At 39.6% G+C, this 20751-nt stretch overlaps 1 protein-coding gene across 2 annotated transcripts in view; it reads left to right on the top strand.

Moving 5' to 3' along the window:
* FRMPD2 (FERM and PDZ domain containing 2) overlaps positions 1-20751 on the top strand; it is a 74447-nt gene that overhangs the window by 11292 nt on the left and 42404 nt on the right. For both annotated transcript variants that reach the window (XR_014694896.1, XM_084525663.1), the window contains exons 3-16: positions 1046-1203; positions 1386-1451; positions 2480-2669; positions 3486-3608; positions 5030-5161; positions 8747-8831; positions 11456-11606; positions 14084-14155; positions 14859-15033; positions 15756-15906; positions 16003-16141; positions 17010-17162; positions 19380-19565; positions 20435-20591. Coding sequence is in view for 1 of the 2 variants with exons in the window: in XM_084525663.1 (XP_084381789.1) it covers positions 1046-1203; positions 1386-1451; positions 2480-2669; positions 3486-3608; positions 5030-5161; positions 8747-8831; positions 11456-11606; positions 14084-14155; positions 14859-15033; positions 15756-15906; positions 16003-16141; positions 17010-17162; positions 19380-19565; positions 20435-20591 (1938 nt within the window). In the remaining variant the exon portion in view is untranslated. The remainder of the gene's footprint in view (positions 1-1045; positions 1204-1385; positions 1452-2479; positions 2670-3485; positions 3609-5029; positions 5162-8746; positions 8832-11455; positions 11607-14083; positions 14156-14858; positions 15034-15755; positions 15907-16002; positions 16142-17009; positions 17163-19379; positions 19566-20434; positions 20592-20751) is intronic.

Below are 20751 nucleotides of genomic sequence, written 5' to 3'. Positions count from 1 at the left end.
TTAACATTTTACCCTTTGTTCCTTTTTTTCACAGTGGAAAGGTGGAAAGGTCACCATGCACAAGAATGAAGTTGCCATTTAAAATATGTAACTTTTTAAATGAAAAAATACCAAAGCATTTACTGCATGTTTTCAAAATCTTCTCCTATGGAGATCTGAATAGTCCCTATTCTCACTGGCTAGACTGAAGAGACTGGATCAATATAGCTAACTTTAAAAAAAAATTATTCAATTACCTACATTTCCAGGAACAGTCTATCTAAATATTGCCATAGTTAATGCAGCTTTTCCTCTTTCTAAGTAGTTTGATCTTAGACTTTTTATCATACTTTTTTAATGAATAGTTTAACCAAATCACTTGAATTCAGTTAACATATCCATGCAAGTGCAGAGTGTTTGCAGAAGACTGCACATCATCCTGCTTCCTTCTGCTTCAGACCTCTGGGACTGTGGTCACTGCAGTGGATATTTTTAAGGAGAACTCAGCACTTTACAAGAAGGAACCAGTCCATTGCTGGGACATTCTCACATAGATTTTTGTAGGGAGCAGCAAGGGAGCAGCTGTTCCCTTGGGGACAGGGAGCCCAGAGCCAAGTCTGGTTATAGGGGTGGCAGGGCAGGGGCTGCCCCATCCCACAGCCCCCACGTAGGGTGGGCAGGACAGGTCTGGCGGTGTCACCTGAGAATGCAGACCAACACACAGCTCAGTGGTGGCAAGGCAGGTATACAAACAGTGACAAGATCTTAACAAGAATCTGTGCGTGGGATGTGATTCTGCCTTTCCTTAGGCTTCAGAAACCCATGAAAGTCAGTATACTGTTTTTATGTGTGAAATTCTGAGATGGAAATTAGGCCTTTAACCATCACTAAATCCCAGATCACAAAATCAGCCCCGCATAAATGAACAAGACTCCACTGACTTCTCGGTATATCTCCAGGAAGCTACAGTGATGGGTTTTGCTATGGGGCTGAGGCCCCAGCAATATGATTTTCTGAGCTCAATGTATTCCACAAGAACTCCATTACCTTCTTTAACGTTTTTCAGACCCTGCCATCTGTGTGCTTTGTCCATGGTCAGTACTACTGTCTGCTGAAGGAAATCTGTCCTTTCAAAACAATGCACCTCAGACAGAAGCTATCCCTTTCAGCGCACCAGAATTACTTCACAGACAGAACAAAAACCAGCGCATCGGACTAACAAAGGTGAGGCGCAGTATAAAATAAATATTGAGGTTACCTTGTAAAGATAAGGCCAGGGCTTTAATGAAGCATGCCAGGAATCTACTGTCAAAATCCATTTCTAATTACATTAAACAAATCAGGCTACAGTTAGAAAGACCTGCATATAAAGACTTCATAAAGGATTTCCTTTTCTGTTTTGACAGATGTTGGTGTATTCCCTAGGAATGACCCTCTACTGGTCAGCAGACTACCAGGTTCCTCCAAACCAGGCCAGTAACACAAACATTTTTGTTTTCTTGTATTCTGTCTCATCTTGGTAGGTTCACAGATCGAGAGGCATAACATAAAGTGTCAGTAAGATGGCTTCTTGTTTTGGACCACTAAGAAGAACATGGCTAATTGGAATGCATGTGTCACGGTCTAGACCTCACCAAAAATTCAGGTTCATCCAAATCAGGAATTCAATTAGGCCTTTCATCTTTCCTTTGAAAAGCATAATTATTCCTATTAAGATTAATTTTACTTTTCCTTTAAGAGTAAAGATTACTTGTTCAAAGACCATAATGAGAAACTTCCTGACGAGATAGGCAGGGCTAGAAGAAAAACATCATGTCTGCATGATTCTGGTGCTCTGCTTTTTCAAAGAATGGGATGATGGAATAAAAGCTAAAGAACTTTGCCCTTATTTCTGGGCAAATTCTACCTGCATCTCTGCTAATCGAAACTTTGCATCTCTTGCTATCCATAATCCTTTCAAAGATTTGTAGCACACATTTTGCTTCATTTCTATATCCCTGTTTTGATTACATGCTTTTGACTTGGAAAAATGCTAGCTTTTAGTGGGTATACATGATATAAGCAAAAAGACTCTATAAGCTAAATAACTCCTTAAAATTTAAGTATCTGGTCTCTATGGTAACAGCTTTGGCTGGAATAACTCCTTAACTTTTTGAAGCTAATACTACCACATGTCTAGCTTGCATGAATCCTGAAGATGCACAGTCTAATTAGCAAAGCCATGGAGCAGACTTTGCTGCCAGCTGTCACCAAGAAGCACCTGTGTAGACTGATGATCCTCCTTGTACATGCCTGTTCCCTTCAAGGCCGTCCCGCATCCCATTAGAGGCTTCATTTAGTGCTGTTTTGCTGCCTGTCCAGATCTGTCCCAAAGCCTAAAGGAAGTCAGTGCCCATTTTTCACCGAGGGTGAAAGGCTTACAGAAGTTCCCGGTCCCAGTTTAGACAGGACTTCAGACCCCTGTGCGATGTCATTTAACTGTGCCTCTGTGTTGAATCAGTCCCTTCAGCTGAGTGACCAACTACACAGTCTCTTGCTGATGCTATGTGAAGATCTGCCACATAAAAGACTTTCTCCTGAATCAATTCTGGAAGCGTGTGAGGCACATCAGAAGGAATCTTCTTCTCTACCAGTAAATGTCTACATAAAGAAAATGGTCCAGTTTGTGGTGGGAAGTGTCAGTGAGGTAGGTACTACTCTCATACCTAACCATCTCTTTTTCTGTGTATGTTTGTATGAGTTAAAGAAGTGAGATTTGGCTGTAGGCTTCTATGCAGAAAATTGAGTGGGTCTGTGTACTAGCAAATGAGGCAATGAAACCATCTCTCACACCACTCCTACACTCCTGGGAAATGATACAAATCCACCTTTTGTACTCTCAGTATCTTCTTTCCTTTGTTAATAAATGAAACAATAATAATCTCTACAGAGACTTCGTGTTGGCCAAATGAATAGACTTAGCACGAGAGAAAAGATTTTCTCATTGCCACTGTGGCTTCAGACTTTCTTTGTGAAATTCAGAAGAATCACATTCACATCACATTGAGAATTTCATCCATCTTCCCTAGGTGGAGCTGAACATTTACAGTACAATCCAGCCAGACCATCTGAAGCCTTTAATAAGTGAGCACCTGTGTCTTTTTCAAGATCTGAAATATCAACAATTTTTGTTGACAAGCTGAATGAAACTGAAAGGAAACAACTTGCAAACATTTTTTTCTGTTTTCAAACAGTATTCATTAACACTCTGAGCTGACCTTTCCTTTGTGCTCTCTGTTACTCTGTTCCCCACTGCGGCAGAGTGTGCCCCTTCTTAAACACAGCTAGCACAGAAGTGTGGAGCCATCAGAAGTCAGTCCTGCTTTGCAAAGGCTGCCTGAGAAGATGAAGCTGCTTACATCACGCAAGTCAGCAGCCTCTGACAAGCAGAGGGCAAGGACTACTTCAGTACAAGGGGCTGAAGTCCACTTATCACCTGACTTGCAGTGCCATTGTCTTCTAGGTAGAACGGGTAGCTGCTGAAGACAGCACAGCCTCTCAGCTTCACAGAAGTCATGTCATAAGGAGAAGACTACATGAGAAAATCCTGGACGCTTCACCACTGTCCTCCCAGATGAATCTTCACCGAGGTAAAGTAAAACTTCTAATCTGAACTGTGCAATAAGGGCACACACAGCCTTTCCCAAGCTAGGCGAATTGTTTAATTTCATGTTGTAATGATTACATGTTCTGTTGAATAAGGTACTTATTGCTTTACATATAAATGACTTCATAATAGAAAGACTCTAAGGCAAGTCAGCAAGATTTCTGCTCCTATTTCCTCAAAGGACAATAGTCTGAAGGCTGTGAAGCAATGATAACAAATCAGCTTGCACGTGTTTGACTCTTAAAGCAGTCTGCATAAGAACTGTGCATATAAAACAAAACTGTTTTCAGCACTGCTGTTATACTCTGTATGCTCCAATGGATTTTCAAAGGTAAAGAGTGGGGTTCTGTGAAGTAGCCATTGAAAACTATATATTCATCCTTCCCATTTGATTACTCAAGCAATGATTTGTTGTTTCTTTTTGACATTTAGTTCCATTTTTCTATTCAAAATATGTTTTACAAATGTGCACATGGATTTCTGGAGAGATTTCAAGACACAAGGCCAAATCCTGCTTACTGTATAAATACACCAGCATACACTGATTTCACATTTCATTTGATGAAAATCAAGGTTTTGTCAAGCCTCAGAGTAATACTCTAACTGTAACTAAATATGGACTTCAGGTCCAGATAAATTCTTTTTTTTTTCTACATCCCTAGATTGTGATCATTTCAACTCATTTCTCTAGGGTTTGGGTAAGGGATGGGTTGGCTTTTGGCTCAAGTTAGACAGACTTTTTTTGGAGGCTCAGCATTAGGCATATGAACAATCCAATCCCCATTCAGCAAATCAAATGTATGTTCCACTAACTTTAGCTAGAATTACACACTTGCTTAAATATTTGTGGAACTTTTCTATTACATATTGGTCACAAGAAAAGGAGATTCTTCTGAAAACATACAAAGCACCCCTCAAATCATAGTGGCTCAGTCACTGATTCAGAAACAGAGTTTATAGGTTCACACTTGCATAAGCAGGTGAAAACTCTACTGATGCCAAAAGGGTTGGTCCCATCTTCAACTGCCTATTAACCTCAAATTCCTGCCATTCCCCTTCTACCATGATCATTCCAGCAATTGTGTAGGTGTGGTGAGATCTGTTTGCTAAAGTTTTCAGTTAAGCATACAGAATACAATTAATATATTAGATTTGTTTTATTTGAAATGGTCAAGGAGAACTATGAGAACTATTTTGGGACAGAATAAAATTATAGAAAGTCAGAGGTAAAAGAATGGAGTTACCAAGCTCCCTTCAGTCCTTAAGGAACTGAAGTCAGGGTTAAAAAACAAACAGACATGAGCTATATGAGTTAGTCGAGCCAAATGTTATTTAAGCTATCATGCAGATACAATGATTTATAATTAAAGCCTGTGATTCATCATATTTCCTTTCTGTTTCCAGACAATGGGTCCAGATTAATGAATTATAGCCAGTCAGCAGAAGATTACAGACAACTGTCCGTGGACTACAGTGACTCTAACAGTATTTCAGAAAGTACATCTTTGATACTATCTAACCGAGGACACAGGAAAGGTAAGATTTTCCTGAAAGATTATGGTTATAAACTATGTAATCTGTTTGTTTGTTTGTTTGTTTTTGTCCCCTGAAATGTGAACTACCCATGCACAGCCAGGTGATACATACTCCCATGCACTTGTGGTTACGTGACTAGGGAGGTACATTTGACCAAGCTGCAGAGAGAGATCCTTTTACACTGGCTTCCTTTTTCCCTGTGTCCTGCTGTTAAGGCCTACCAGGCAGCACCATCGCGTATTTCTTCATGCCCCCTTTGCCAGATGAAGCTGTTCAGCAGATCACAAAGCCTGACAGCATGTTTCTGCCACATGGTGTCCTGAAACAGATGAGAAGCCATGCAGCTACCCCACATACACAGCAACGTCAAGATGGCAGCACCGAAATCAGCTGAATCTGCAAACAACACCTGACACTAATAAGGGGGATTAATGTTTCTTCGAGCACATTTAGAAACAAAGGGACTAATGCTGAAATCTAAAGAAAAAGAAAGAAGAGAGAGAGAGAGAGAGAGAAGAGAGAGAGAAAGAAAGAAAGAAAGAAAGAAAGAAAGAAAGAAAGAAAGAAAGAAAGAAAGAAAGAAAGAAAGAAAGAAAGAAAGAAAGAAAGAAAGAAATCCACTCCCTGTTTTGTTTTCATTTTGCCCTAAAGCCATTGTGTATTTCCTGCTCTGTGTGTTTTCATCATGCTAAGTGCCAGGTTGCTACGCTGCACTTTTCCTGCCTTACTTTGCCTGGAGATATCAGGATTGGAACTGTAGCTCCATTTTCAATCCTTTTGTGGCAGGAACAGCATGAATGAAGCTGCTAGGCAAAGGATCCATTCAGTGAAGACACTGTGGTAGATATCAGTCAGGATTGTTCCCAAATGACTTAAATCACAGTGTAGGGGGAAACTCTAACACAAGGAAAGGTATTCAGCAGGAAGGGGAGGACTCCTGTGCATGTGTACCTTCATATTTAAATTGGAATCTGAGCTGGGGTTGCCTATACGGGATGTTTACACTGCCAAAAGCAAAAAGCTCCTGTTGCCCAAATGTCCTTAACATCTCCTAAAAGCAGGCTTGTCATGCCAGCTCCTCACTCTCAAACTCCTGCCCATTGCTATTCTCCCATTCCATGTCCCATCTCCTTTTGACCTTTTTTCCCATCCTAGGGTCCCTTCTGAGCTTCCAGACCTGGAGCTGAAAGCTTGCTTCCTTAATTTGGAGTTTACTTCCTCCCTCTATGAGCCTCCATGAGAAACAAAGTCCTCTCTCCTGCTGTGGCAGGGATTCAGATGTGCTCTGTAAGCGCATGTGTTTCTTTTATCCCAGAAATTTCTTCCCTTAGGCAATAAACCTAACATCCACCACATCAGTTATCATGCAACAAGGTATGCACACCAAGTGGTTAGTTCACTGTTGCCATAAATAACAGATAACTGCTGAGTTTCGCTTGCTTTTTCTCACTAGGGAGCATTAATTTTGGTTTCTGATATCCAGCTGCTGATTATCATGAAATTTGTAGGATCACATTACCCACTCTCTTTCACATTTGACAGGTTTAAAATATACTAGGCAAAAAGGAAAGGCATAGAGTATGATCTCAAAGGACTAATTTTCTTAGGAAACATGGCAAAAAAAAAAAAAAATAAAGGTGCATACTACTTCATCAAAAGTCTGCCAAGAGATATTTCACAGAGAAAAAGAATATATCCTGGGGAAAACAAAACAACAACAAAAAACCACACCACATGTAGAGTAGCCTCTCACCCCTCAGTCCTAAGGATGAGTAAGGTGGGGGTACTCGTACAGCTGTTGTTGATATTGTCTTCCTGTGGAAGGTGCCACTTTGTTGAAGCTCCAGCATTACAATCAATATTGCAGCAATAAAAACCTATAAGATTCTGCAGCTGCTCCTTATGTGACTCACATGTGTCAGCCACATACCAAGTGGCACATAGTGACGGCAGACTCGGAAGACAGTTTTGAAAGTCCAGCTGTTGGTACTCAAGATGTTATAAGACAAAACTCTAAAAATACAGGAATAAAAACAGAATGTGAGAGCTTGTTTGCCACAGATGTTCTTGCATGAGATAATGTATAAGAAAAATGCATTTTTCCCCTAAAAGAAACATTATCATACAGCAGAGCACCATTATCAAGAGAGATCACTCTATCCAGATTGGACTTTAGAAGCTCACTTAATATGTAACAAATTAATCATCTACAAGATCAACTGCTTTGAGGGCCACATGTTCACCCTAAACAGCAGGAATGTGTTGGATTTGTGATCAGAGCATGGCAGTCTGGCCACTGAAACCAGCCAACTTGCCCCACTGCCGTAACAGCTGAGACTGTCACTAAGAGGAATTTTATGCACTTGTCCAAATATATATACACAAACATGTGTAAACTACAGTGTGAGCAGAGAATTTTGCAGGTCTTTCTCATGAAAAAACATGTAGCTTCAGAAGATAGGACTGTATCTTAATTTTTGTAACTAGATCAGAGTATTTGGTTTATCTCACATCTCACATTATGTCACTACAATCTGCAGCCTAAAAAATCATGTTTATGCATATTTTAGCAATGTGACTGGATTTTGTAGGTTTTTGCTTGCCGTTGGTGGTTGGTACACTGGAATTTAATACCATATATTTGTGTTGGAATATTTGTGTTGGAATTGTGTTATTATACCATATATTTGTGTTGGAATATTTGTGTTGGAATTCCGAGTGAGTTCTCATGCTGCAGTTCATGAATATTTTATCTGGAAGAAAAGCTGACCTATCATAGCTCAACTTATCACCTCTATCATTCTGTGTATGTAATAGTTTGATAAGCACTTCTTTAAATCAGATCAATGAAATGATCCAAGTGAAGACAAATCTAACATTACCACTCTTCTTTAGAGGATTTAAAAGAGCTTTGATATTAGAAAAAATGTTCATAGAACTACCACTTGTATTTGGTAGGACCATCCTACCTCTAAATTTCAGTTTTCATATATTCGGACATAGCAATGTTGATCCTTTCTCTAGCAGCAGAGCTGACTGAAGGTGAAATGATTTTTTTACTCCAAACTGAAATTTTATTTGACTCCAAAACTATCCTATCCCCACCAGATATTTGTGATGTAAAAACATTCACAATATACTTACTGCAGTAAATAACCAGTGGGATATTTACAAAGAGTTTTAATTTCAGTGTTTTTATATCCTGCTCTGATTAAACCACATAAGTCTCATGGCCTATTTCCCCTGATTTTATACCTGGAAACAGAAGAATAAGAAGGACAATTTCTAAAGAGCAAAAACTATTTCACAAGTTACCCACAAATACATGGAAATAACAGACACTGTATGTACACAGCTATTTTCCAAATGACATTCATATGGAGGGTTACGAAGAAGAAGTAATTACAGCTACAGAACTGGGAATACTGCTGGTGTAGTATTCACTTAGCCTTATCAAACAGTCATTTATAATGCCCAAGCAAAGATGCAGAGGAAGTGGCCAGTCTGAATTTCCTCCTTGTTCTAATTGTCCCACGAGTGCTACTACAATTGCTTTAATTGTGAAATTCCCTTCATTCATTCCAGGGAGAGTTACGCAGACACACAGGTCATGGGACCCCACCCTTAGTGAATCAAGGACACAAAGCAGTTACAAGCTCTTCATAAACAGGTAATCGAAACTCCTATTCTGAAATGATAGAGGCTGTTTTATTACCAAGTGAAGCAGAGAGCTCATGTGGCAACATCGTTACTGGAAAATGCCTGGATTAGCATCTGAACCTGTTGCGATATTAGATACTGTTTAGGTAGAATTAAAGTGCACCTAGACTGAGTTCGTCTCTGAGCAAAACTGTCCAAATGCTTTAGTGTAATGCAGCTTGGGCCCTGAATGATCCATATAAAACAAACAAGCACACTGAAGTTTTCCACCTTCCCTCTTCACTGCTGTGTCCTGCCAGATGTTACTGGCCTCTCAGAACAGCTGGCACAGCTACTATACAGCTGCCCTACTGTGTTTCAGTCCAACTCAGCATGGAAAGGAGAAACCTGACACAATTTCCACACATGAGCAGTGATAAGAAGGTATGAGCAGTCACTGCTTTCACTAGTAAGACATTTTGTGAAGTCCTGTTTGCCCACATTCAGATCTGGGGTCGGGGTCTTGCCTTGCTCTCACATTGGCAGAGGCCTGATGTGTTCTGGAGTAGTTATGATAGACCATGTATGTACATGACTCATAGTTTTCAGCAGAACATTTGCTTTTCCATCTTAGTTCTTAGATGGATTTGCCTTACTTGTCTGAATCATCCCCAGCCCTGCACCGGCACTTTACTGAAGAGTTACAGGTAACCCAGGGACACAAGAAGTAAAGACCTCTGCTCTGCCTTGAGGATTAGCCTCATTTCAGCCTTGGAAATATAACAGTAGCCTTGTTATTGGCAAGCTTAACACAGCTTGCCTTAACACAGGCAAACTCAGCTGAGAACTGTACAACTGATGCTACCCTCTTTTCAAAGCCAGCTAAATATCACTGCTGTTAAACGAGAGTTTTCTAGACTAGGTGTTAGCGTAGCGCAGCTGCAATCATGACTTGCCACATGAAGAAGTGATGCAGGTACTGTTAGCCTCTAGGCATCACAAAGACCAGAATCCCATAGTTAAGCACCACGTAATCCCTACAGACATCCCATTTAAATTGAGTTCTTGACCCAGTTAAGCAGGAGTTTCTTCTTTTAACCATGACACGAGTAATTCAAGCCCACAGGAAATGCTCCATCTAGATCAATTCCCAATTAAATGTATCCTAAATAAACAGTTTGAACTTCCTGATAAACCAGCCATGATAATCTGATCTATGTGAGATACCCCACTATACCTCTAAACCTGCAGTAAGAAAGAACTGCAGCAGGTTGCAGGGTAGTAGCAGCTTTTGTGAAGAAAAAACTGTCTAGCTACACACACACATATATGTTTGTATACTGACATCTATATATGCATCACACAGCTGGCAATGCTATCAGTAACAGCAGGTTTATTTACTGAGTCTTTTTGGAGCAACTGTCATGCCTCTGACTACCAACCTGGGTATCAGCTTGACATCCCTGAGATAAAATTGTGCTGCCAAGAAAATGTTCCCCTCCTCTGCTGAAAGATGAACTCTCTTCTCCAAATTTCCAGCTAGCTGTTTCCCATAAAACTTCAGAGACTGTAAGCCCCACTTTTAGTTGTAAGGATCTGCAACTGAATTTCTACCAAGGTCACCACTCTATTTTAAGTACTAGGACAACAGTGGAGTTGAAGTTGAAGGTGGTTTGGAAACCACCAGTTTCCCACATAGGAGGCCAGACAGCACAAGACTCAGTGATGGGTTTCCTACCTGTAAAGCTTACTCATATCAGCATGCTCAGTTCTGTAAGCAGCCCAATTGACATAATTTACATCTCTTAGTTTTAGAGTTAAGCTTGCAAGTGTATGCAGGGCTATGGCTTTTACACAAAGAAGGCTCAGCTGCCAAGTGTAGCACCCTGCAGGAAGAGTAACAGGAAGGGTTTGCCAGAGGGAAAGAAGTCTTCTTAATATATCTCTTGGGTTTTGAGCTAATAGCATTTTTATACCCACAAAAATCACTTCAGGTCCTTTTTAGGCATATTTTGTAGTCAAATGTTGATCTTTCCAAGGCTGCATAGATTGAAACAGTAATACCTATGTATCTTTATAGGCTGAGGAATACAAACTACTCTGGTCACTTTGTTAAAAAGCTTTTGAAGCTCTCTGAACAGTTCTCTGAAGCAACTCCATAACATGCACAGCAAAAGGATAAAATTCCTATTCTGGAAAGATTCTGAATAATGTAACAACAGATGTTATGATTTTCTGAAGCTTTTTTGTTTGTTTGTTCCAGAAAATAATAAATGAGAAATTGATTTCATCCTGTAGATTTCTCAGAAAGGCATGGGGATAAATGCTTCTGCCTGCTAGCCTCATCAGACCTAAGCCAGCTAGATCTGGCTTGCCAAATGAAAAAAAAAAAAAACAAAAAGGAAAAAAAAAAAAAAAAACAAGGAATGTTACTGAATTAAAGCATAATTTTGATTTATTTATAAAGGGCATCAGTAATATCACCTCTGTTCATTTCTTTTTATGTAAAGATAAAGCCATGTAACAGCTTGTAATTGACATTGTCCTAGATTTCATACAATTCTGCCAGTCAATGTACCTTAAGCTCTTTCTCCTCAGTCTGTGTAGTTTTGTTGTATGCTGGATATCTTGCTTACTATGACATCTCCTTTGAAGGTCGGTCAGTGCTGTAGAAGAAATCCCCAGTGGAGCTCACAAGAACAGCAGGCACAATCTGCTGAGTTTAGGTTCCACCTTCTCCGTGTCTACAAAGGATTACACAGCAGCTGCTGCATCACAGAAATGTTTGTTCCAAAGGAAGGAAAAGGTGACTAATGAAAAATGTATACGCTAATCTGAAAATGTAAATATCACTAAAGAGAAACCTCTCATCCAGTTGTCATTTGCTAATGATTTGCATATTAACTACTGCATCACCTCATTAGGTGAGTCTCCTAAACTGAGAGTCCAAATCAGCGTGATCTAGTTGTGGTAACTCAGAACTCAAGACAGTGAAAGGTCTCGTATATAAAGACTAAGCACAAGTTTAGAATTGAACTCTCTCTATCCTACATGTGTGATTTCTGCAAGCATCAAACACCATATGGAGCGTTTTCATCAACTACCTTGACAGAAGCTTCAGTATGGCAGAAAAAGATTTTTAGAGAACGTGAAAGGACTCATATATGTTCTACGGGGTATGCCTGGAAAGAAAGCACAGGCTAACAGTGAGTGTGCCAAACATATAGTTCACCTAAGGGCCTACTTCTGATCGCTGTCCAGTTATAGGGCATTTTTGTGATTTTATTCTTTGTTAAATGGGAAGAAAAATGCTTCTTTGGCTCTGGCTTGGGTAAGCTTACAGTTGATTCACTTTAGTTCCAGTGCCATAAAGTTTTATTGCCATACTCATCCATCCATTTATATTTTCTACCTTCTCTGACAAGAAAGCCTACTCCTTTTAGGCTAAGTGACTGCTCTCATAATGATGAGAAGAACTAAAAGACAAAGTAAAGATCTTCATGATTGCATGCATTCCTCTCCCTAGCTCCCTCCCTTATAATCAGACTGATGTAACCCAGAATATATGTCTGAAAAGAGCACAGAGTAGAGTCATTCAAAAAAATGAAAGACATACACAATACAAACGTAAGTATTGATGCAGAAGACACACAAGGAGCACTTAGAATGCAGGTTCTGGTCTGGAGCAGGCTAAAATTAAGTAATTGTGAAAGGGACGTATGGTCTAAAGGACTGTTACACATTGTTTTTTTCAGGTTCATCTGTGCTTTTAAATCCTTGAAGCAGACAAAAATGACTAAATGTCTGCAAGTGGTAAGAGTGGTAAGATGTGAATCCTTCCAACCACTCTCCATGATGTAGTTCTTTGACCCATTTAGATATTTCTCTTTTTTTTTTTTTTTTTTTTTTTTTGAAAATTTATGGTTTGTTTCATAATACAAGTATTGTCCTGTCAAGAGACAATGCAGTTTTCTACCACGAATACAGAGGGACTATCAGTAAGAAGTTAAAGTCACAATGCTCAGATGATACGGGGGAGTAAAGGTTTGCATAGGGAAGGGCTATGGCCTTTGAGCCTTTTTATTGTTCCCTGTTTTTATTACATACAAAACATCTGATTTGTTGTACTCTGTCCTGCAACTGTCAGAGCCTGGTACTTAAATTATTACTGCTCAAAATAGTAAGTTCTTTGTATTGTGTCCTCCTGACATTTCTAGCTCATGATTCTTTGAGAAGGTCTAGCTAAGATAGCCTTAAATCATTTTGTATTCACTGACATTTAGTAGCTCTGGTACTTGACAAAATACCAGCAATTGGCCACAAAATCAGTGTTCAGCATGTTGGTGAATTTAAAAATGTTTTCTCTCCTTAATGTCTAGACCTAATAATAGGCTGATGCCTTGTGATTTCCTTGTCGGTAGCCTGAAAAGAAAGCCAGTGTAGTTTAGCATTTAGACCACAGGATGCTTCTCTGTTCATAGCTCTGTCACTGATTCACTGTGGTATACCCAGGGGGGAGAGCTGCACATTGTGCACATGACACTACCCCTTAGCTGGGCACCTATACATTACACAGTGTAGAACCAAAGCTTGTAAGTCCTGGTGAAAGGAATACTAGGTCTTCTCCAAAATAGCATGAAAGCTGTGAAATATCAACACTTTTAAAAGCAAATCAGTGGTATTCCCTTAAATGGTTCTTAAAACTTATCAAACTGTGCTGACACAAAAAAATTAAGCTTGGAAAGAATCATTCAGTGCATTTGTTGAAGCTAAAGCAAAAGCATACAAGTTCTGCTAATAAGAAATATAATACATGGAATAAAGTAGCTCTGCATTTTAGAGTGGTTCCGCATGGCTGTTAGGCTTATGAAATCCCAGTGGTGTGTATGTTTGTGCGTACATGTCTGTGACTGCCAGAGTAACTCAGGAATCAAATGCTTTTTTTCAGCCACTTTTGACACAGAAACAAGGTTTCAGAAGAGACTATGATGTTTCTGTGAATATCATGAAAATAGGTGCTCTGCAAAGAAAATGGATCTTGGTTAAGCACCTATACAGAAGAAAAGACTCCACCATGAGCTCACCCCTAATTTGACCCCAAAGAGTCCACACAGGACAGTCCCCAAAGAGAAGTCTTTAATTAGCATTTGCATCTTATTAGATACTCAAGTCAGTTAGCTACAGCATACAGATCAACAGAACTACGTTTCATTGGTACCAGTGTTAAGGATCTTTATTACATTAAGGAGATATTTACTAAATTTCTAAATTGCCTCCTTACAGTTTTCAGGTCCAGAATTTATTATTCTGTCTAGTGAACCGCCAGTGACCTTACAGCTGCCTGGATCAATTGTGGTAAGTATGAACATTAAGAATTTAGAACTAATCTAGTCACCTTTGAGTTGGGGCTTTTTCTAAGTTGCATCTGAGTCCCAGCCCAGTACCCTTGTCATGTCCTCTCCCCAGACCAAGGTCCTGCAGATGTACTGAGACTTGGAAGGAGGCCATTTAATTCTCAGTGCTACACAGATATCTCTGTTGCTGAGAGTGTTGCAAAAATAGCTGAATTCATCTTTCTCAGCTAAGAAGGCTAATTTTAGTGCAAGACTTTTGAGACTAAAAGTATACAGCAAATAAGGAATGTGACATCTAGTGCCAATATACTGGACTTCTCCATTTTGCAGGCACACCCTTTACCTTTCATTAAGTTAAGGTAAAAGGCTGATAGCATACAGCAGTAAATATTAGAGTAAAAAAAAAATCTGGAATTACCCCCAAATCTAGAATAGCCCTGATGATTGTAGAATCTGTGTTTGCTCAGCTGTTTTGTGGGGATTCCCTCTTGTTGTTTTTTTTTTTTTTTTTTTTTTTTTTTTTTTTTTTTAATTGGATATGTTTGGGATATTGTTTAATGTCAAAAAAGGCAGGGAGGATATCTTGTGACCAATTCCATTAATTGTGTAGTGACAGGAGACTAGTAAAAAAGTACAAAAGTGCTGTGGATCTTGTATTGCTTGTACTTGGCACTCATTCTTCACTCTTTGTTACATGTTCTTAGACTAAAAAAGGAAAATCCTATTTGTCCCAAAGGGATCTCAATGTGATTCTACTCAACGGGCAGTGCCTTGAGGTGCAATGTGACGTCAAGTCCAAGGCAAGAGATGTTTTCAATACTGTGGTGGCATACGCAAACTTGGTGGAACATTTCTACTTTGGCTTGGCTTACCTGAAAGGTACTGAGACACAGCTAACTACAGTACCAGTTCTCTCCTGACAGTGCCTTTTTAGTCCCTCCATTAATGAATTGCAGCAAGATCCTTTAAGATCCTCAGATGAAAGCAAATCCAAAGCTTAAGTAAAAATAAGGAATGTTGGCTTAAGCTGCACTGCAATGATGTAAAGCATGTCTGCCCCTGAACCGTGCATCAGCACAGCCATGGAGATACCGGCTGGTATTCCCATGCGGAAAAGGCTCTGGCCCAGCCTTACACTGGAACGATGCTGAGCCCCGTTCCCCCAGCAGAATCCCAGGAAGCACTGTACTGCGGAGGGCTGACTGTCACTGCTCCTAGGTGTACGTTGGGGTACAGGCTCAGGTATTTCACATATAAAATCCACATCTTCCTAGCCCACTTCTGCTGGCAAACACAGCTGAGGTACTGGGAAGAAGAATACGTTGTGTGAAGGGCACAGGGATTACAATGGGGCACAGAACCTGACTACCAAGCAAGATGCAAGTCCCATAAATTCTTGAACAATTCCAAAGATACCACACCAATCCAGCATCTAGCAATTGTAATCATAAATTACATATTAAATGTTATCCTAAGTTCCCTGACAAAGCAGCAATAAGGTAACTATGGCACAGAGAAGTAGATGCACTGAACAATCTTCACTGAACAGAATTTTGGGCTACTGAAGTTATTTTGGGCTCCAAACTTAATTCTCATTTCAGGTAAAGAGTTTTTCTTTTTGGATGATGATACCAAGCTCTACAAAGTGGCTCCAGAAGGCTGGAATGACCAACCCAAGAAGAAAACCTCCATCATTAACTTCACTCTATTTCTGAGGATAAAATTCTTTGTCAACCACTTTAATATCATTCAGTAAGTGCATGGTTCTGCTGACTGATGGTAAAACAGTAGCATTTATGCTGCGTGTTCAAAGCTCATTCTGTGTTCCTAATCCCTTCTATGTTCCAGGCATGGCTTGACAAGACATCAGTTTTACCTGCAGCTTCGTAAAGATATTTTGGAGGAGCGATTATACTGCAGTGATGAGACTGCCCTGAAACTCGGCGCTTTGGCCTTACAGGCAGAGCTTGGCAATTATGCTTCTGAGGTGTGGATAAATAGTACAATATTTCTCAGAGGTCTCTGTCAACAGCTTTTACAGCTTTTGCTTGTCACATACTTAAAAGATGAAATGTGAATAGCATGTAATTTTAGCTAAGTCCTTCAGTAATCACATTTCAGATTTAGTTTAAATAATTACAAAATTTGTCTGATTAAGCAACGGTAGTGAGCCAGATGAATTTGGCAGGAAACATGGCAGAATGATGAAAGACTCTTGGTCCGTTATAATTAGCAACATAGCCAAGAAACTCCAGAAAATCTGTAGAAAATTTCCAGCATGGGCACAGCTTGGATGTGCAGAGGGGCTTAAAGAGATTAGAAAGCAAGGAAGAGAAAAATAAATAAACACTCCGGATTTCACAGAGATTTTGTGTGTAGGCTCAGATCCACAAGCTGCAAAGACAGGCAAGTTGCTGATGGAATATCTGAACTAGTTCTTGTAGTTTCAAAGCATACAGAAAATATCCATTTAAGTTCTTTGCCATATCTTTAGTTATATAAATTGGTGTAGCTCTGTTAATTAACTCTGAGTGGTCTGATCCATCTGGTCTGATCCAGCTTTGCATTGGTTCTTGCTGATACAGCTGTGGCTGTCAGCTCTAAGTGCATGACTGCAGCATGCCCATAGGCCCACCTCTGCATGGTGCAGTGTGTGCTTTGAGTACCTTGCTGAGCACAGGTGCAAGAGGCACAGCTGTCAGGATGTTATCTGCTGTTCCCTATCTCCTTATAGGAAATGGCAGCAGGATGACTTCAGTGTATGGGTCACTGAAAATGGAAATGCACCAAATAAGAAAAGTGAAGACAGAACAAAAGGCTCCTCTCTCTTTGTCTTTTCATTTTTTCCCCCAAAGGTACATGGAAAGAGCTATTTTCGTGTTGAAGACTACATTCCGGCAAGTCGAATAGAGAAAATGACCCTGGCCTATGTACAGCGAGAGCTTGCTAAATTACATCGTATGAATCGCTCCCTATTTGAGGACGAAGCTGAACTAGAATTTTTGAAGGTAACTTGCCACACACCAAACAGTATTTATCTGTTTAGTTAGAGGCAGCAAATCCTTTTCTATTTACCATTGTCTATCATTTCCTTCTTGTCTGATACTGAGGATTTGAGACGTGGTGAACAAATCTGAATATTTAAAACAAAACTCACATTTTCATTCTGCTGTATATACTGTTACCATAAATAACTTACATGACATTGAAATATTAGGTTTCCTTTTATTGGCAGTTTATAAAGAGTTAATGCACATTTCAACATCCTAAGGGTTGATGCAAGTTTCCAGCATGTTATGAACATGTTGTCTGGGTTCTACGTGGTTATAAATACACCTATTGACTGTATTACAGATGACTGTAAAGCATGGGAATAAGCACTTGACTTCTGGAACTACATCAGATGTTCAGACACTTTCTAAACAAGCAGTGAATAGTTGTTTAAAAGTATCTATGAGCCCTGGAAGTGAGGAAGGAGTTAGCTGAAGTATTTTCTCACATGACTATTTCTCTAGGGTGTTAGGATGATGTGGGATTTAATTTTTTTCTTGATGTCCCCTTCTCTCCAAACTTCTCTGCTTTCCATCAAATGAAAAATGTCAGGAATTAGATAATGAATAAATAACAGCCATTTTGCTGCAGTGCAGTGCCTTATGTTTTTATTTATAGCGTCGTTTTAGTTCAGTTGCTGTTTAATTATGTTAGTTTATCATCTAATACTGTCAGTGGAATTGAAGAAATAGATTGAAGCTTAGCCTTAATGACAGTCCCATCATGCGTGGCAAATCCAATGAAGAAAAGCAGCTTTGTTAGTATCTGTTTCAATGAATAAGTCTGTAGAAGGAGCCAACACATCATACACACTGAGAAAGATAGCCCCCATGGCAAGAACAAGCAAATTCCAAATATAAAAGGGATTAAAAATTAAAACCAAGATTCAGCTAGTGATTATGGACACCCCAGTTTTCAAGCCCTGAACATTTCTGCTCTGGATTCTTTCTGAAAAATAGATCTCTTTAAAGTGCTTTGTTTTGGCTACTTAAAATCTCTATTCATAGTTGAAAAGATATTTGGAAATTCTACATGAGCTTCCCAGAAAAAAGTGTATTACAATAAACTCACATTGATCTGCACATCGCAAGAGGCCAGAAAGTCATCTTCATATGCTGTAGTTCTGTAAAAGGTCTCAGTCCCATTTTAACATTATGTGGCCAAGTGTAGGCGGTAGAAAGACAAGCAACAGCATCTAGAAGTGCTGGGTGTGGTTCCTCAGAGCGTCCTCTGCACACTGTCAGAAGGCAGGACCAGAAGCTGGCTCCTCAGTCCCTTGAAGTATAATCCTACTTAACTTTTCTCCCAGCCAGGAGCACCATGCAAGAAAGAAGCCATGCTGAAGGTCTGTTATAAAGTCTGTCATTGAAGGAAATTGTGGGGCAGTAAAATTCCCTCAGAAGTCACCAACATATCTGTATGAGTTACCTTGAGGTACAACTTAGCAAACTCTGTAATTTAAGATTCTTGGCAATGGAAGGTTATAATGTCTGGTTCCAAAATATGACAGTGATGAAGGAATGAACATATGTATTTGAGTGACTTTGCTGAAGGCTGGGAGCTGTGGTATCGCTGCAGTTAAGATTTCAAGTTGTTCATCACTGTTGCAGAAAGGAAACTGCACAAAGCTGTAACAATGCCAGAGCAGCCCTGGCACTAAAGTATGAGCGGTTTTACTAAGATCAGCATATCTGCTGTACTTCATTGTTTCCAGGTTTGCTCAGGGAAACAAAGGCATAGTAAAGAGAATGGAAAGAAACTATGTTTAGCAGCTGATGAACAGCATTAATCTTGCATGGATTTCAATTCAGGAGTCCAGGCAAGTGCTAAGTAGCAGTAATACTGAGCACCTCAACACAACTGTAATGTTTAGATTATTATACAGGAAGCTAAATAATCTTCTTACCTTTTCAATTGAGGCATGTGGGAAAGTGTTTTCAATTTTATCAAAGAAAATGAGTGTGCTCTGACATACACAAGGCAGGTGATGATTCTGTGATGCAGTAAGTATGAAAATTTCGTAAGGGTTTCCAAGGGTTTCTTAAATGAGTGAAAGAATATTCTGTAAAGGCACTCAAAACCATTTCCCTTCACACCTACCTACCTTTTTCTCCCCATGCCTCCTTTTGAATAATGTGTGATGTGTTTTTGTTTGTTTGTTTGTTTATTTTTAGGTGACTCAGCAGCTTCCTGAATATGGAGTGCTATTCTATCATGTGTCCCAGGAGAAGAAAGGAGCAGGAGGGGATATCATCCTGGGAATCTGTGCCAAAGGCATCATTGTATATGAGGTCAAAAATCACACAAGAATTGCCAGTTTAAGATTCCAGTGGCGTGAAACAGAAAGAATTTCAGCTCATGTGAGTTGCAACTGAGTGAGCCTCTTCTCCACTATACTATTTTACTCCCCTTCTGCCTGTCACTTTGATAAACTTCTTGCATTCAGAGCCAGGATTAGACTCATTCCGTACAGACATGTGCTTTTTGAAACCAGTTGAAAATCTGGATGTGGATCTCAGGATAGCTAACTCTTAGCAAGGTTTCATTCTGGCTTTTTTTCTTTTTGCCAAGATTGAAGTCAATTACTACAAAACTAAGTAAGCCGGTATTGACTACTACAGGAATGATGTCACACCTCTTGAGAGCATATTCCTTATTCATTCCTCTATCATCTTTACTTCTCTCTCTCTTTTCTTTCATTTTCCTTTCTACATCAGGTCACAGGATCATGCCTTCACCTTTCTAGACCTCACTTTTTGCATCCTCATCTCTTAGTATATTGATGTCTGTTAAACCAGCATTGGTGACAAGATTATAACCCCTTTCTAAATCATATTCTGCCATCAGAGGCGTATCAATGTATTACTATACACTGTAGGCATCAATCTTCATCACACATCTCCCAACCTGTTTGCTCTCCCAAAATGGCCTTTCTTTAACATCTGTAGGGCCAAATTTTGCCAAGCCTATCAACCTGCTCCCAATGCAGTCAGAGTCTAAAGGCTTTTTACATTCAGCACAGCGCAGTTATGATCCAAATGACAAACACCTCACTCAGAACTGTTGAATTTACGGTGGGCATTTACTGCAACCACAAGGGATGCAGCAAGGCATAAATACATCTAGACAAACCAACAAGATTATATAAATGAGCTTTCAGTGCCTCAGTATAATGACTGATGTGTTATATGAAGCAAGCTGTGCTCTTTTTTTTTTTTTTCCCCTTTAGAGAAAAAAATTCATGATTGAAAGTAGTTTCAGTGGCAAGAAACACACATTCATTACGGATACAGCAAAGACGTGTAAATATCTGCTGGACCTCTGCTCAGCCCAACACAAATTCAATGCACAGATGAACTCTAGGCAACTTCGTCAAACTTCATCAGGTGAGCAATAAATGCAATTTCATTGTACAAGCTACAAGACAAGGTTAAGTGTTATAGGGGAGAAAAGAACTCACAGGAAGGGAAAAGTGTTTTAGTTAGGCTGAGAATCAGAACCTCCACAGCAACTTTGCTGTGCCTCAGTTTGTCATTTGCAGAGCAG

Source organism: Aythya ferina (assembly GCF_964211825.1).
Source record: "Aythya ferina genome assembly, chromosome: 7".
NCBI classification, from domain to species: Eukaryota; Metazoa; Chordata; class Aves; order Anseriformes; family Anatidae; genus Aythya; species Aythya ferina.
The sequence above is the reverse complement of the archived record's forward strand: the minus strand, read 5'-3'. Positions and strand labels throughout refer to the sequence as shown.